The 17468-nt window shown below is 42.8% G+C and overlaps 2 protein-coding genes across 2 annotated transcripts; one reads left to right on the plus strand and one right to left on the minus strand.

Annotated features, from left to right (window-relative positions):
• Window positions 1-6548: 6548 nt before the first annotated feature.
• Window positions 6549-12432, minus strand: LOC131286840 (protein FAM117B-like). The gene is made up of 5 exons (XM_058315844.1): window positions 11417-12432; window positions 7506-7874; window positions 7280-7431; window positions 6956-7204; window positions 6549-6895 (listed from the first exon to the last, which is right to left on the minus strand). Exons 1-5 carry the CDS (start codon window positions 11697-11699, stop codon window positions 6665-6667), a joined length of 1284 nt encoding a protein of 427 aa, XP_058171827.1. The 5' UTR covers window positions 11700-12432; the 3' UTR covers window positions 6549-6664.
• Window positions 12433-13063: 631 nt separating this feature from the next.
• On the plus strand, window positions 13064-17096 carry LOC131285294 (uncharacterized). Its single transcript, XM_058314148.1, has 3 exons — window positions 13064-13650; window positions 13721-14123; window positions 15928-17096. Exons 1-3 carry the CDS (start codon window positions 13113-13115, stop codon window positions 17003-17005), a joined length of 2019 nt encoding a protein of 672 aa, XP_058170131.1. The 5' UTR covers window positions 13064-13112; the 3' UTR covers window positions 17006-17096.
• Window positions 17097-17468: the final 372 nt, after the last annotated feature.

Here is a 17468-nt window from a genome sequence, read left to right on the forward strand (position 1 = left end):
GTATAAAATAGAACATTTTAGTAAAATACGAGGCGAGCAAACACACACGACGCGTGAAGACAGATGAAATGATAAACATAAAAACTACAGAAAGTCTTAACAGGCAAATATGACAAACGATGGATATAGGAGCATTATGACCCTCAGTGGAAGTTGAACATTATTTTTGTCAAGAAGATTTCTTATGAGAAAATCTTACACATCTCACATAAAGTTTACAAAAGAAACATGCATTTCTTCAATAGTCTTTTTGTTATTTTGAAAATGTTTATTATTTAGAAAGAAATAGCCATCTCCAACCAATGAATTGATTAAATTGGGAATGGCTAATTTATTTGAACCTTCGTGTGGTCACTTAATCTGTCAATCGTCCAACACCTTTGCTTTTGATGATGACTGATTTGGTTTCCCTTATTTTCCCATTGTCCAAAAACACAAGTAACGATAGACAAGGATTTCCAGGTGAAATGCTCCACTGGCCCACTGAATCGCTTCACATAAAACCATACGATGCTCGTAAGTTCAATTGGTTGATATCGGCCCAGTCCTGCACAATACCGCCCGTACCGCCCCATCGTCCGCGAAAGGCCTGCACTGGTTTTTACGCCTCATCATTTGATCGAATGGCGGTGATCTTCGGTCAGATGTTTGAAGTTTCTTGTTCGCTAGATTGATGTCTTCAATTAGCTACGTTTCGTTAGTTGGTTGGTTTCACCTACGGTTCCAGCATATCAATTCCAGGAATGGAGCGTGGAGTTCGGAGATTGAATGGCAAGAATGTTGATTTCCAATCGACGATCGAACGATCGATGATTCGATGTTGTTATGAAGGAGAAATCCATAAATGAGAGGGCGAGGCGTCATTCCTGCTCGCGAAGTTGCGTCTTCAAAGCAATGATCACAAGAAGGTTTTTTTAAGTTTAACAAAATCGGGATGTTATTATAAACATACGTTGCATAAGTGAATCCTCTTCGATGATTGATTATTACAGCTTTATTTTACCATTTGCAAATGTTTCTTTTGTTTGATGTTGTTTACATGGTTACATTTTTTGTTGTTGTAGCACAGATTTATTTCACTTATGTCGCTTACTGTTTTGTATGTATTTTGCATTCGTTTTATTATTTCTTTTCGAACCAGCCTGTTTCTTCTATTATTATTATATATTTTCTTGCTGTCCTACACCTGCTTGTGTGCTTATTGTATGTTTATCCACAGGATTCACTCTGGCTATTGGCAATAACTGGTATTTAACTCTCGAACCGATCCCTACCCCCCAGATGCCAAACTTTGCTTGCTTGCCAATAATATGCGTCGACTGTGGACAGTGTGCTGTTCTTTTGCCCTTTTCCATGTATCAGTCATATTCTCACAGACTTGTTTTCTACCATTTTACACATTCCATTTGAAATAAATATGATGAGCAAAATATATGTATTTCGACGTTTCGCAGATCGTGAAAGCGTTGTCCTTTCCTCGACAGATCGATGCTTTTTAGTCCATTGCGTTTGCGCCAACAACAGTTCTAGAGTGTTTTTATGTATATTGTTTCGCATTGGGTATGTGGTTCATTCTTTGCATTAATTTTTTTAGATATGTCGGTACCATCGTAAATACAGCGTTTGCTTGAAGATGCTTATAAAATATATCTTGTGTTACATGAGCATTTGATGTCTCGATCTCGAAAGAAATCTCGGTCTGACACGCTTCCATACACTCGAGCTTCCAACAGGGCGACGCTTTTCCCGTTTTTTTCAATGCTGAATCTCAGCATAATAATGCGTGAATGTCTGTAAACGAATAATTCCGTCGTCTGTGGTAGGAAAATAATTATATTTTCACTAATGTTTTGCTTCAGTTTCGCTTCGATTAATAATGCTCCAAAGTTTTCGTTTCAATTATTTCGGATGGAAACATCGAATCGGTAACGATTCACACGGTTTATTTGTTGCAGTGAACGAACAATTCGTTACTAAACTATCGCACCACAACCTGTTAAATGACAGTTGGTATGTTGTATTGTGTAATAAGGATTTTTTTTTTCTAGTTTTTCCAGCGTCTACAAGTGACAATGATCGTGTGTCAAATAAAATGGGTCTGGCCATACATAGCCTTGCTCTAGCTTGTTTCATCAGAATTATCAGTTCAAAGGTTCAGTTCCATGTTTGGAAAGTACAACGTGGTACTTTCCTAAGCCAGTCTCACGCTCTCAGCCATAGTTTACCTTTTTGTTTTTTTTTGTTTTCCAGCGGGTTATTTGATTTTAATCAACTGCTTTCCGTAACTGCCATTAAACTGCCCTAGTCTGTGCTCGATGTTTTGCTTAATTCGCATGTAATTGTGTCGCCATACACGTTATTTTAATATTCGTAATATACTCTTTTTTCTCTGAATTTTGTTTTTCGAACATGAACGTTTTCGTTTGTTAATATTCTTTTTATTAATTTAAAGCTCCGAAACAGTGTTTTTCTAAACTAACTCTCGTGTTTTTTTTTTACTACGTATATTTTGTTTATGTTCACTATACTGCACTTGCAATTATTTGAATTAAAGATCTTTCCACGTTTAGTATATGCAATGCGGATGCTCGTTTGTGGTTTGTATGTATAGAGCATGCCTGACGGCGCGACGTCTTGGGTTGGTTGATTGTGTCATTAAGATTCTGCAAAGTTTTCCAAGTGTGTTTTACTCTTCTTCTATTCCCTTTTTACCGTTTCTTTTTTACAAAATAGCCAAAGGCGAGGCACATGTTTTCTGTTTCATTATAATTTTACTACCTTGTTTGTGATGACTCTATCGGTACCGAAGTCACGACACACTTTTTTTGGTTTTGAATGGTTTTACTCTTTTTACTACCGTTTTGTTTGTTTTGCTCCAGTCGTTTGTATGCTTAGCATTTTTTGTGTATTTTCTTTGTTATCTATAATTTGATATCGTTTCTTTTTCCGTTTTGTGTTTCGTATCCAAAATATATTTGCTTCATTATGCGTTTTCACCACTTACTTTTTTTGCGAGCCTTTCATATCGATCGTTCAGTGCAAGTTGCGACAAGGTTCTGTAACATGGTTCCGTTGATTCATGTATTTAACGAAAATATATGACCGAGTTTAAGAGTGCGTACTATCAGGACTATATGCTACCACCGGAACAAAACATCGAGCTTCAGACCAGTGCAGTCAAAAAGGTTTGGAGACGAGTCTGTCTGATTCAATCCACATTTCCAGTACAGTTTATGCTTGAATGTCAGTACGATTTCGCCGTATACCTACCGTTCTACGGATAATGTTCGTGCTAAACTATTTAAATTAATTTTGAATACTGACCGAAGCAATCGCTCATGTCTTCCCGCCACTATCAGGCAGTAAAAGTAATGCTTGAACATTATTCCAAAATCAACAGGGAGGGGGGCTTCGTTCAGGAATGCCAAAATGGTTGATTTTAGTGGTCGCCCAAATATGTAACTAGTTTTTCGTTTAATTTACTTTTTTTACTCGTTTTACTCTAGTCGGGATATAAATAACAATTTCATCTCACACATCGGTTTCGCCAATCAAGTATGTTAACAAAAATATATAATAAATATCTTTCTGTTTGTTCTCTTTGTTTCACTTATATTCGACTGTTGATAACCTATTCTAAATAATGTATTTCATTTTCGCAATATTATTCCTTTTTGCAGTCGTATCGAACAAGTGTAGAACAGTCACTGATCTTTCCGTTGCTAATTTCGAGTTTTCGTGTAATAAATTGTTGTTTTGCTTCGCTAACCAGTTCTTCCCGTCGATGGTTAAACGCTCGGTCATGCGTGGCGAACAGGTATTTGAATAAAATGTGGAGATTAAAATCGATCATCTAGAGATAGCATTAACATCGCTTGCGCCGAAAATGTGTCAAGTAATTTCGTGTATTCTTGTTTTAATTTTCTTTCATATCTAAAAATGCCAACGAGAGTTTATCAGCGGAGAATACATCGATATCAAACGCAACATCGAGAAGCTCTAAAGTCCAAACTGTATACCGAAATACACCCAAAGAACTCGTTCCTAACAGTTGCGCCCATCGATTATCGTTTGCGTGCAGTATGGTGTTAAACAATATTATCTTATTTTGTTTCGTTTTATTATTAGTAAGCTCTATGATCGATAGAAAGCTATAGCTGAGAAAAAAATGTAATTCAGTAATGAAATCAGTTCAAAACACATGAGAAACAAAAATAAAACACACTCGATTCTGCAAACATAAACGTTTAATAGCTTTTTGGGAAAACATTGGATAGAAAAGATAAACATTCTTTGAAGGCAACTACCTTACGTGGGCTAAGATTTACAAGCGATTAAACTATATAAAATCACAACGGAATCAAGCAGACAAACAGTAATAATATATAATAAAAATTGAAAACTAACATAAAATACAAAAGAAAAAACCAAGCTATGCAATAATATCGTAATGCGCAGGTCTTAGTAGCAACACACAGGTGCTTTTTCTTGGATTTTTAATCGGTATCAGTTATTACGATACTTTGTAGTGGTCATTTGGTTAGCATAGCCTTGTTTCTGGTGACCTTTTCAGACCCTTTTATGATTTGGCTACGTGCACGGATCTTTTAAGCCTGCTCGAGGCTCGAGCTGTCCTATGTTCAATTATCGCATTTATTTCCTCTGCCTTTCGTGGCGTTGATGTTGATCGAGGGAAACGACTTCGTTTTGCGTCATAGGCTGTTCGAGCGCTCCTTAACGTAAATCCTTAAGACGATTTATTTGTACATTATTTATTTGGGAGTTGTAGAACTGTTACCGCTGCTAACACCACATTCCGTATTTGATGGCATTAGTCGACCTCGCCTGTTGTAAAGTATGAGTTTAACGGATTAACGGAAAACATACGAAATAAAACGTTAAATCTAATGTTATAAAACTTATGCACGAGTTATTTGAAACCCCGGGTTACACGTGGGATCAATATACGCTTACCAGAAAATTGATGTTAACAAAAAAAAAAGGAAAAATGTTGCCAGATTTCCTTGCTGAAAACTTTGTGAATTTCAACAAATTATACTGGATACTTATATAAGAGAAAGCTGCTATTTCTGACTGTATTGACTCTCTATATAAGAAAAAAAAAAATGATCCAGCTTTTAATTTATTTCTTAGCAAATTTTTTCATATATCTTGGAAAAGAAATTCACTTTTGGTTTATTATATTTCATTCTGTTCCGTAGATGAGTTGTGTATGAATCTGTTACCGAAAAGGAGGATGTCAAAGTACTGCGATTTTATGTGCAGTTTATTTTCGCATCGCCTTACGTTTAGTGTTCTATTGCCCTAGGTGTTAGTGTAACATTGAGAATCCAATGCAAATGAAATGTTACGTACATGGCACAGCACGGCGGGATGTGCATTGCTCGCCTATCATTGACCACATTTTCAATTCACAAAGGAGATAAAAAAAAAGATCGCAGCGGACATAAAATAAAACAGTGCTGCTGGAATGCTGGCACAAAACAAATTGTAGTTTATAATTGTACTGGAGATTTGTCGCTGGGAATTTATATGAACTAAATACTTCATCAACAGTATCATATCGCCTCCATCCGGAATCCGCTTCGCTGACCGGTAGCCTCTGGTTTGATGGTTTCGTTTTTAAATCATCATCTACTAATGGCGTCTGTTAACTGTTATCCGCGGATACTGTTTGATGCTTGTTTTCTCGTTTTACTTTGATGCTGCAGTAGTATAATAGGATTATTGTTTCTGAGTGTTGCCGAACGCAACGTTCGGTACGTGTGTGGTTGTGTGCGTAATGGGTATGTACTTTCGAATAGAAAAAATGCCTTCCAAAAAATGCTTCATGAGTTCGTTTGCTTGTTTGCTTATTGACATGACGTGTGAATGTTCACTCTCTGCTGGCTTCCAACCGTTCCGTGGTGCTTTTCGCTTCGATTTGGCCACCTGCTTTTCAATTTCTGCCCATTCTTAGATGTATTTATTACGGATTTCATGCATGTATTTTACAGTTGCAGTATGTTTTCGGGAATGCACTACGTATCCGTAGTTCTATTTCCACTTTCTGTTGCTCCATTTGAATTGTCTTTGCTTTTGTTGGTTGAAAAATACAAATGACTCGCTGTGTTGCTGGTCTTGCTTTACTTCCACTTCGGTTTATAGGTAAACCGAAACACATTTGATGCTTTCCGTTCAAAAATGCCATACAAAATGTTTGTATACTATTCACATGCGTATCTTTTTCTTGCTTTCTCCCTTCTATATATTTCTCTCTCTCTCATCCGTGTAGTTTATAACTACTTTTTCTACCTCAAAGTGCCTTAAATCAATTGGCAGAAGATCGTCAATATTAATATAAAAAGTAAAATGAGGGTATTGAGCCCAACAAATGTAAAAAGTGTTTTAAACAATCGTAAATTAGACAATTGTTCCAATGAATGAATGTATGAAAAAAAAGAAAAGACAAAGATCATGTTACCTCACGACATTTTTTAGAGAGTCTTTATATATATATATATATATATATATATATGAAGTTTGATAAGTAACAAAATGGCAACAGCAATCAAAATCGAAGAGAAATAATTCAACACAAATCGCCTGCTTTCACGAGCAAGTCATACTATGGGCTTAGCCCGGGTAAGTTTTCATGTTTCCCCTACTCCGTAGCGGATGTTTCTGCTGCTTCCGTCGATTCCGGAGCATCGGCGGTGGTAGCAGCCGCACCACCATCATCACCGTCGTCTTCCGGAGTAGTTATGAGCGTCGGCAAGGGTTGCAGCGGCTGGAATGCGGAGCCTAGCGATGGCTTCAGCTGGAATGCGGTGGTGCACGGTTTGAAGCATGCCGTATTTGTACTGGTATCGGCTTCAGTGAGTTTAAGGTTAACCTACAGCGGGAAAAAGGAATCGGTTAGACGGTAAAATAAAACCTTCCAAGTGAACGTTACCTTTTCACAACCATCTGGAGGTTCACGGGCAAGGAATTTGTTGATCCTAGGCGATGCACTCGTCGTCACGGCGCCCTCGTCCGGCGAGGTGCTTTGGCTGCCGTCGTCCGACGAAAGCGTGTCGCCCAGCGGCGTTTGCGTGTTGACCGACCGGGTGTCACCTTGTCCGCTCACCAGCGAAACGGTGCCGGACGCGTGGAAAAGGTCCGCCAACGGTGCCCGATGTCCTTCCGGTGTTCCCCGTGAGTACTAAACGGGGAAGGGGCAATAGCATTAATTTAGAAATACTTGTTACCACACACGATTCCAAAACCTGCTGCGTACCATTTCCAGCTCAGACCGGCAGCTGTGCTGTTGGCCCGGAAACAGAACCAACTTTTCGATCTCTTGATTCAAGCCTTCGACGGAGTTGCGCATTGGCCGTATGTGTACGGGTGGACAGGTACGTGGTGGTATCGACACTGGGCTTGCTTTAGCTGTGTAAAAAAAAGGAAAAAAAATACTATAAACTCGCTTCTTCCCCGATGCCTCCCCGGGAGCCATCCATTACCGTGGTTGGGGCTAAGCGTCTGGGAGCTAACGGAATGTTCGCCGCGGTGTGTACGCTGCAGTCTTTGTCTTATCACTTTCTCCATCTTCACATCAGTCGGTGTCGTTACGTCGGTCCGCGTGATCACCGGCGACGACGAGTTGGACGAACAGGCGGGAATCGCATCGTGCGGCGTTTGCGCGGTCGATCCGGTCAGCATCGTCGTACCGCCTCGCGATCGCTCGAGGAACGAGTCCTCCGTTTGTGTTGCCTTGTCCAGCTGCAGTAGCGTCGGCGTGATAAGGCTCCAGGCCGGCGTTGGCCGCAGGTAAAGTGCATCGAGTGATGCCGTGCGTCTGATGCATCCCTCATTGATGTTGGGGAATTTCCCTAAAACCGAAACGAGCAACATTATTCGTATTGAGGGATGTCTAGTAAAGTAGATTTGTAATAGAATCATGTTGTTGAATGGTTGTAAACATCGAGTTTGTTTATGCCATTGTCCGACCCAAAAATACAAGATTTCCTGTAATTTCACAAGTACAAGAAGAAGTAAGTAATGTTAAAAATGTACAAATAGAACAAGGGTACTATAGAAGGGTAATTACTTAACACGTCCCATTTCCTGGTCAACTGGTTTCTTATGGAACTAATCGACGAAGGAGCATAAAATGTCACAGAAAGTTAGAGTTTTTACTTCCTATAAGGAATAACCATCGAATAGTGATATAATTCTTCAAGAAGCTACTAAAACCAAAGTTTGTATAAGAACCTTTAGAAAAATGGTCATTCATTTTTGAATGATGCGATAAGGAACGTGTTAGGGCAACTTTCATTATGTGCATATTATCGAGAGGCAGGTTTCATTGGGCAATAAAGGGGTGGAAAAGGTACACAATGTAGTAAAAATTGAAGGAAATAAGCGTAATTTCATGACAATTTGTTACTGAAACGCAGATCTTCTTACTTGTACGATTTATCGACGAAACCATTTGACCACACAAAGGCATGTTGTTGAGGGTAGACATCCATTTTAAAAATATTTTCCATAAATGCTCATTGCACATGTTTTATAAAACCACCAGGCATGATTACCCACCCCAGCACAATCTATAATCCATCATTAGGGGCAATGATGCTAAAAATATGCTTGAGCAATGTTTCTCGTCCTTCAAACTAATCTACCGTTCCTATCGTGCACAGACACACGCCTACAGAGCCATCCCACCCTCTGTGCACCGTGAAGTACGGAAGGGAGGATTATTTATTTTACCACTTTACCAGTCCGCTAGCTTCACGAACCTCTTTGAACCCCTAAACGAACGCTCCCGCCCCCTTCCGGTTGCATTACATGCATGCAGGCGGGATGGCAGGCGATGGCGTTTTGCAATCGCTTTCCACAGGTTCTTTTGAACGATAAACTGTGCTAATGGTATGCATGCGTAAACCATGGCGCTGCATGTGATGGTGTGTATGCTGCCCATTCCACCCAAGCGAAAGGATATTACTACGCGCAAAAATAACTCTATCGCCCTCTGGTTGGTTCAAGGGAAAAACAGGAACCGGAATCCAATCGATTACCGGTCGGGACGACCCGCGTGTTGTAGGAGCGTACAAGTAATGGTACACACATACCGGGCTTGCATTCGGTGTTGTGGTAGTGGAACCGCTACCGGCTTACACTATATGCTGGTGGGGGAGGGAGGACGTGGCCGACCCATTGCATTGACGTGCATCCATTCACCACAGCCGGTGCATCGGGAGTGACAACAAAATGCACCCTCACGTGTGTCATTTTTGCCCGTTTCGTTTCGTTTAGGAGCAGCCATTCCACGTCTACCGAGAGATGATGCTACAGGACCACAGCCACCATCGTATCGCACATGATTGTGCTGTTTAATCGGCATCGGAAACCATATCCCGGGGTACATAGCATCCACATATACCACCAGGACATACCGTTACGGTTGTGTGGTACTCTACAAACAAACAAACCAGGACGAAAAGGATGTGCCGTACCGGTGTGTGCGCGTGTGTTTGTACCCGTAGATGATAACACGGAGGGAGGGTACTACCCAAAGGAGGAGCGAGAGAGAAAAAGAAAGCGAGAGCGTCCATATCCTGAGAGCCTTTATCATGGCCATCGTGGACGTACGCGTGCTTTTAGTTTTGAAGATCAAGGACACTATTTTGTGCGCGGATTGAATGAGTGCTGCTTGGGCAAGAGGCTTGCTAGTCGTTGCTTCTCGGGCATTCTGTCTCCCTTTCGGTCGGGTCGTTCAACATGATACCGGCCGTACCAGCCCGGAGACATGCGGCTCTTTCTTTCACCCTGATGAAGTATTTCAATGTCGATTTACGGACGTGCGTTTCATACATTTCCATTATTCAAATAATTGTACAACCTACTGTAAAATTTTGACATTCATTTCGCTTCGGGATGGGAAGAATCCTCATAAAGGTTGACTTTGGTTTCCAGGAGCTCAACTTCGGCTATTTCGAACAATGTTTCCTGAAAGTAGGAAAGCAGATTACCATCGAGTGAGAGAACATTTGTGTCTCGGTTTTGAGCCATTTCATTATAACTGGTTTGACTTAAAAAATTTATAAAATAAAATTTTCTACGGCGTTATAAATTTTCTACGGTAAAAACACCTACGCACCAGCGCAAAGTGTCCCCGAATGTGGCCATCACTACCATCACGAACATCAACCTGGAGCCCGCCGAATCGAGGAGTTGGTGGTGCCCGGGTACTGAACGAAGCGGTTGAACGGTTTTCGAAAATATACAATTTCCTGTCACAACCACAACGATGCCAAGCGGAGGCCCGGCCGAAGAGAAGAGACCGGGCACATGCCCTAGAACACCGTGCCTAAGCACCGACGGGAGAGCTCGATACTATTCGCTGCGCTTCTGCCGGGGCGGAGAAGTACGCCGTACGTTCATTGATAAATAACACTCTGTGTGTTCGAAGCCGAAGCGAAGCGTCCTTTCGGGCGTTTGTGGGCGCAAGAAAAGGACATCCGGTCGGCAGAGCGCTACGCGCGCGTCGTAGCCATCTTTGTCGTAGTAGCAGCGCCTGTTCAATCGCAGCAGGCGCGACTTGTGGTATGGGATGAAGTTGAATGAAAAGGAAAGCTAATGAGAGCGATAGAAACCCCCCCGCGGATCGGAACCGGTTCGATACGATAGCTGGTAAACTAAAAGTATTTCTTTGACAAGCCTCAACTTATTCGAAAAGATGTTGCTAAAACCTGCCCTTACGAAAGTATTCGTGTGAGTCTATTGCTTTGTGCCATAGTTCGTTCTGTTCGACGGGCAAGAGCTTTTCGGGAAACCATTGCAATTCTAGCTTTATTCTAAAATTAGCAAACGGTTGCCTAGCTTATTGTTATGGCACATGATTGGTATAGTTTTTTTTTCTCATTCTACATAAACTGAACGCAACGTTTCCTGCGATTCAAGGATACCGATTATTTTGGGCTATTCCTGGGGCTCACTGGACCAGCAAAAGTAAATATCCCAGTACTATGAATTCTAAATGCATGCAGGTACGGTACGGGTACAGGGGAATCTATAGCAGTTAAACAACGTAACAACGATGTTTTATCCCGAGAGGATGTAAGTGAAAATGAAAGGAGTCAAGTCGTTTACGGAACTTCGACAGATTTCTACTACGCTTGATGTCGGTGCGATGCGAAAATGGGATGTCGTGTTGGAGGAAAATGCGTTTGTGAACATCGGAGAAAGGTGCGTTTACGAAACCATCAAAGAGATTTTAGGCAAGGTAGGTGGGAACAGTAAATCTTAGAACAACTAAAATAAAAAAAAAAAAGAATTGTCTAGATTGGGAACTTTATCCATGCTTGGAAAAGTCCCACCGGATTTCAATGTCACCAATAGGGTGTTAAGTTTATCTGGTTACAATTACCTTTGCACGCTAGTGCCCCAGGACTCCGATTACCGCAAATGGCATGCTCCGGCGAGATGTAGCGCACGGGCGGAGATAGAGTTGCCGACAGGGATTTGCCTCCCGAGGGGTATGAGCTGCCACCGGCGTTACTATTGAATCCGATAGGGCTGCCCGTTTGCTGCCCCGTGTTTGTTCCGCTTCCACCGGAGCAGTGGATCGACCCGGTACCACGCAGCAGAAGGGAGCTGACTGGCACGAACGCCTTCATGGGCTCGTTATGCTTCCGGACGCGACTGGACATTGTTGCGGCAGCGACTTAATCGATACGGGGCTAGCGTTGCAATCTTCCGGCAAGATTTGTCTCACTCGATGTGCACGGAGGTTTCGATGGCCGGTACGGGCCTTGGCACGGGCGTTTGGACTCGTAGACGGTGTGGTGTGTTCTGCATCCGGCCACGGTACCGGGTACGGTTCATTCGGCCGGGTATCACTAGTATGTTTCAAGTGTCACACGTCGAACCGACCACTTTTGGGAGCGGGTGTGCTGAGGGATGAATTGGGGGAAAACAGGAGTGGGTGGGAAAGATCGATGCGTTCTACCCGTGGCTCACAGTGCAACTGTTCCGAAACCCTTTACGGCGGGACTGGAACTACTATCCGAACTGATACGCTGAGAAACACACGACACGAAAGAAGCTCCGGTCCACGACGGGAGACCGGTTTGATGGACGACCCAAAACGATGGAACAGCTTTTGAGAAGGCGATGGAAAACCTCCCTCCCACAGAGCAGTGCACTTTTCCTGTCAATCTGCAATTGAAACGCAGCGAATCACTCCTGCCTGTCAATGCATTTCACCTCAGGTGACCACTGAAAACTGATAGCACTGGATAGGTGCTGAGAGCCTGTGCTTGGTATCAACTGCTTGAGGCCACAATCTTTTCTGTACACCACCTAGTGTAAAGCCGTCTGAGATTTACAAACGACGGCAAACTCCATACTGAAATGCACCTTTACACAATCGACACGACGGCGAGTGCATCGTCTTTGTTTGCAGATTGACAGTCCGCTAGCGGCGGGGATTTCCCTTCTTCTCGCCCTCGCCTATGTTTTTGACAGATCACCAATCAAAACAAGATTCAAGAACCTTGGTAGCAATTAGAAATAATGGCTGAATTAAGCAATTTGTTGATATCAGCCAACTTTTTTGTACCTAAACTGACTTGATAATAGACCTCTTGAATGAAAAATATGTTTAAAATGAACAACTGTGTTTAAAAAAGGGGTTTCGGTCCCCTTAGTTTAGGGGGAACTTAATCGTACAGAAACCTTGGTTGGCATTTAACGGATTGCAATTGATTAATAACTTTTTACCTACTGAACCGATTTTGATGAATGATCCTTCAAATGAAAGGCATTTTTATGACGCACAATAATGTCTCAGGTAATATTATTCTGTCTTTTCTAGTTTTTGAGAAAATAAAGAATGCTATTGGTCAAAAGAAAACTGTGGTTGAATCCGTCAGGTTGAAGCTGGTTTGATGTTCAAACATGCTTGACTTCGGCTTTTTGTTTTTGCCAATGTCAAACTTGGAAAACCAAAACATTTCTCGAGCGTTTAAAGGGCTTGTGCGTACGAGATCGATTTTTTAATTTCAAAATCAGCTTGTTTAATCAATTTTATTTGATCACACCGGTGCTGGCAGAAGTTGTCGATGGAAAGTCGCGAGGACGAGCCATTGGCTCCGACGAAACCGCCGGAAATTGACCCCGAGTTGAACGCTACCGCTGCGACGGCCGTCGAGCAATGGAGGAACTATCAACAAGCATACGCCGCGTACCAGCAGCAATATGCCGCCTACCAGCAGTACATTCAGCAAAGACAGTATGCCCAAACGGTGGAGCAGCAGCAAATGGCCTACTCGCAGTATCTGGAGCGTCACAGCCAGTACCAGTACCAATTGCAGCAGTATGAGCAACACCACCAGCAGCTTCCTCCAACCGATGCGGTGGCCTCCTGGTCGGGTGAATCGTACGGCGTACCGAATCCGATGATGGTGCAGCAGCCCGTAATGGCTGCTGTGGAACCAAATGCTAGTCAAATGAACGGCTACAGTGTGATGCCTACGCGGCAGGACGCTTTGGCCGAACAATCCGCGTTTGCGAAGACCCGCAAGCGCCCCCGAGAACCGCGATCCAAAATCCGTTCCAATGAGAAGAAGTCGGAATTGCACACGAAAACGATTGTGTATGGTAAGTAGAAATCGATAGGGTTTAATGGATGATGAATTTATTTATTCTTTTTGTGTTGTGTCTCCTTTAGTCAACCCAGATGACGAAACAATGCTGCCGGCTGACTTGAAGAAACTGTTTATGGAGTTTCAGTGCGATCTGTGCCGCACGCGGATGAACTCCCACATTTCGGCCAACATTCACTACCAGTCGAAGGCGCACGAGAAGAAAATTAACCAATGGTTAAAGGAGTACTGCGCGGCGACGGGTACCCCGATGCCGGTGCGTGTTCGGCGTCAGCCGGAACTGGCCACCGAAGCGATTGCCGCCGTCGGTCAGTCCGTGTACCACTGTGAGGCGTGCGATCTTCCCCTCACCTCGATACAGCACGCCAATCAACACTACACTGGCAAACGCCACTGGATGGTGGTGAACGGAAAGAAGCTTCCGTCTGGCAACGGGTTCTACAACGCCGAAGGCAAATGGATACGCTCGTGAGTATCGGGGATTGCAAGGGAAATATCATCTCCGTGGAAAGACCAACCACAGGGCAATGGGTGGGAGGGGAGGGTTCCATTTCCATCTAAACCGCTGCCAATCGGTAGGGATCATCGCTGGTCGAGAAACATTGGGTTAGTTTGTCCACCGGTTTGCCGTCTCGCCCACTAACCCTATGTGAATTTCGATTCGCCGGCGTGTCTGTACGACAAATGAGACACACAGTCCGAAAACATCCCTACGGTTCAGCTAACGAACCAAAACATGTATAATATGGAAATTGTGTTCCCTTACATATATTTCCCTCAGCTCCGGCATGGAATTCGCTTTGATCATCTCAAGCTCTGTCTCTTTTTCCCTTCTCAATCGTACTGTCTACGTGCTGTTGTTTCTTCTATCTTTTAAATATCTATCACTTTGTCCTGCGAAGATTTTTATGTTCGTTGGTTGTTCATTAACGAGTGCATCTGCAAATGTTGTCATAAACAGTGCACACCAACTGTGTGTACAAGGAATTGAAAAACTGTTCCTATTTCCCAAAAAAAAGGTTTGTAGCAAACGCACGCAGTGGTACTAGGTACGAAAGGTGAAGCGAAAGGAAGCGGCATTTGTGGCTTTCGTTTTCCGGTTTCAACTGTATGTTGCCAGCGGACTATTATTCGATTTGAATTTATCGTAACCTTAGTAAAGGAGGTATATTTTCTAAATGTTACACTCGAAGTAATCGATTGTAATTTTACTAATCAGGTTATAGCCATGCTTCCTTTTTGGCGTGGCTGTATGATTTGTTATGGTATGGTAAGGGAAGAGGTCGATTCTTAGAAATATTTCATTTGCCAATATTTTTTAAAATATTGTCCCGGATCGTTTTGCGTAGAAGTGATACAATCTAGTTGCCACATATAAAATAAATAATTAATAGATTGAAAAATATATATAGATAAAATAATAATTTGTTTATTTAAATTATTGAAGAATAAGTCCAAAACCTTGTTTATTTAAGGCAAGATTTATACGGAGTTTTATACAGATATTGGAGTATGGAAAATAAGGATCAAATTTTAGTTTGTTTAGAGTAGGTTGATTAAACCCGTTCGTGAGGTGGTTTTTTCACTTTGTGATAGAATAAACCAATGCCGTTTCCAGTCCCAATTTACGGGTTACGATAAATCGACTGAATAAGAGCGTTGAAAAACAGCCAGTGCGATTAAACGAAAGCTCAAAGCGAAAACGCGCGTTGGTCAAATGAATTGATCACGAGGTAAAGAAACGCATACGCAACTGAACTGATGAAAAGAGCAAACCACTTTTCAGAAGCTTATAAAAAAACTCTGTGACAGTAAGCTTCTACTCCGTGGAAGGGTATGCGTTTGTACGACAAGTGGTTCCAATTCCAGCCGACTGTCCCCGAGCCGAGTGTCTGTCGAGGCTAGGAAGAATATGAAGTAACGTCTTCGTTTTATTTCGCCGCCATATTCTTTCCAGTATCACACCGTTAGATACTCCATTAGTTCTGCGCCTAGCCGGTTCATCGTTGCTGTGGCTTCTTTCAGGCGGTAATATCCCAACGAATGGTAATGGGTTAACTTTGCAAGTGAAAGCCTCTTTTCTATTCGAACGTTTGAGGAGGCTTGTGGTGAAGTTTCAATATCATGAGTGTGTTGTGTGAGCCCAGGTATTTGATTTTTCTAAAAATTAAAATGAAAATCTTCTCAGGATCATGCTGTCGACCTAATGTGGTACTGATATCTTCTTTATGTAAGCAGTTATACTTACGTTGATCACTCTCTTTTCCCGTAGCGGTAACATCGTAACCGAACAAACGGACCCAGTACCAAATGGCGCTAACAAACGACCTGCACATCCGGTGGTGCAGATTAAAGCAAAGCGTCGTCTACTGGAGCCCCCGCCCGTTCCACCGACGGAATTGATGACGGGTGTCAATTGGCTGGCGGATGCGGTGCCCACTTCGTCGATAAATGGCGTCACTACTCAACCGACACCGGTGCCGGAGGTCAGCACTGCGGTGCCAACACTGGTCATATCGGTTACACCGTTCAACGAGCCTAAGCCAATTCTAACGATCAACGTGGAAAGTGACGAAGAGGAACCTAAGACAGTGGTGCCTCCGGTTGTAGAGACAACGATTGTTGGTGCTCCAGCTGTAGCTGTTCCGGGACAGGTGGTGGTTACGGCTCCTCCTGAGGGTGGCCCGAATACGTCCATCACGACTAGTGCCCCCACTACCACGTTGGAGCAGGAGATACGGAAAAAGGAAGGGCTCGATTGCGTTGACGATTCGGGCACGTTTTGTTTGATCTGCGAAACGTCCGTTACGTCACGCTCGGAAATGCTGATGCACATGAAAGGTGCCAAGCACCTCAAGAAGGCCCGGCTGAAGGGTTTGGCCGTGCGCACTACTCCGTTCCGTCCGGGTGACACGATCCTGAAGAGCCTGTCGAGACCGGCACGCAAGACGGACTGGTCGTTGTATCGCATGCCGTCCGGTAAGTTCTACTGCAAGCTTTGCAATCTGATCGTGGCCGATGAGAAGATGTTCAGCATGCATTGGTATGGTAAGAAGCACAAGCTAAAGAAGCGCCAAGAGCAAGCAAGCGAACAGAATGGCAACGCTACGACGACGACGACCACGACGATGGCGACTACGAGCGTTCCCAGCACGCCGGTGAATCCGTTCGCCTCGGATGATATCGAGCTCGCACCGGCTGCCTACGATCCTCCCGTCGAAGCGGTTGATGCGAATCTGCATCAGATAGATCAGGCCCTACCGCCCTTTAAACGACATTTTCGAGCATTTTACTATGGCAAGCGTAATCGATTTGGGAAGCCACGAAAACCGTTCCCTGTTTCGAACTGAGGCGAACAATCTCAAACAGTGTATAGAAAAAAAAAACAATAATTGACATTATTATCCTACGTAAACTCTGAAAGCGTAGTTTAAGTGTTTTAAAAGCTATTAATAAACTTTCTCAACTTAGTCGTCGTTTGTTTGATGGAATGGATTTAACAGCGAAAGAAATGGGAGAGATAACTATACTTACTTACATGGGTAAAGTTTATTCAAGCATTTGTTTTTGAATATTTTTTATTGTGTGTACACATTGTTTTCGTACATTTTATATTTTTCGCCGCTATATTTCGAAAACTTGGCTTGCATCATTTTTTCGGCTCAGGTGGAGTGTGTAATCCAGTGATTCTCAACCGGACTGCCGTGCGAACTAACTGCATCGGAAGAATATTTTACCAGCGTCGAATGTAGACTTGATCAAGTTTCGTATTTACAAAATAATTTAGAGTATTTTTGTCAAATTTGCTATTTT

This window comes from Anopheles ziemanni, chromosome 3 (assembly GCF_943734765.1).
Source record: "Anopheles ziemanni chromosome 3, idAnoZiCoDA_A2_x.2, whole genome shotgun sequence".
NCBI classification, from domain to species: domain Eukaryota; kingdom Metazoa; phylum Arthropoda; class Insecta; order Diptera; family Culicidae; genus Anopheles; species Anopheles ziemanni.

What these genes read in the sequence shown, in the direction of transcription:
- LOC131286840 (XM_058315844.1), bottom strand. Translation starts at nt 11,699, where the DNA reads ATGTCCAGTCGCGTCCGGAAGCATAACGAGCCCATGAAGGCGTTCGTG. An exon ending in GACGCTTAGCCCCAACCACG is followed by an intron (nt 7,432 to 7,505) that starts GTAATGGATGGC and finishes TTTTTTACACAG; the next exon opens with CTAAAGCAAGCCCAGTGTCG. An exon ending in GCCGGTCTGAGCTGGAAATG is followed by an intron (nt 7,205 to 7,279) that starts GTACGCAGCAGG and finishes TTCCCCGTTTAG; the next exon opens with TACTCACGGGGAACACCGGA.
- LOC131285294 (XM_058314148.1), top strand. Translation starts at nt 13,113, where the DNA reads ATGGAAAGTCGCGAGGACGAGCCATTGGCTCCGACGAAACCGCCGGAA. An exon ending in CACGAAAACGATTGTGTATG is followed by an intron (nt 13,651 to 13,720) that starts GTAAGTAGAAAT and finishes TGTCTCCTTTAG; the next exon opens with TCAACCCAGATGACGAAACA. An exon ending in GAAGGCAAATGGATACGCTC is followed by an intron (nt 14,124 to 15,927) that starts GTGAGTATCGGG and finishes CTTTTCCCGTAG; the next exon opens with CGGTAACATCGTAACCGAAC.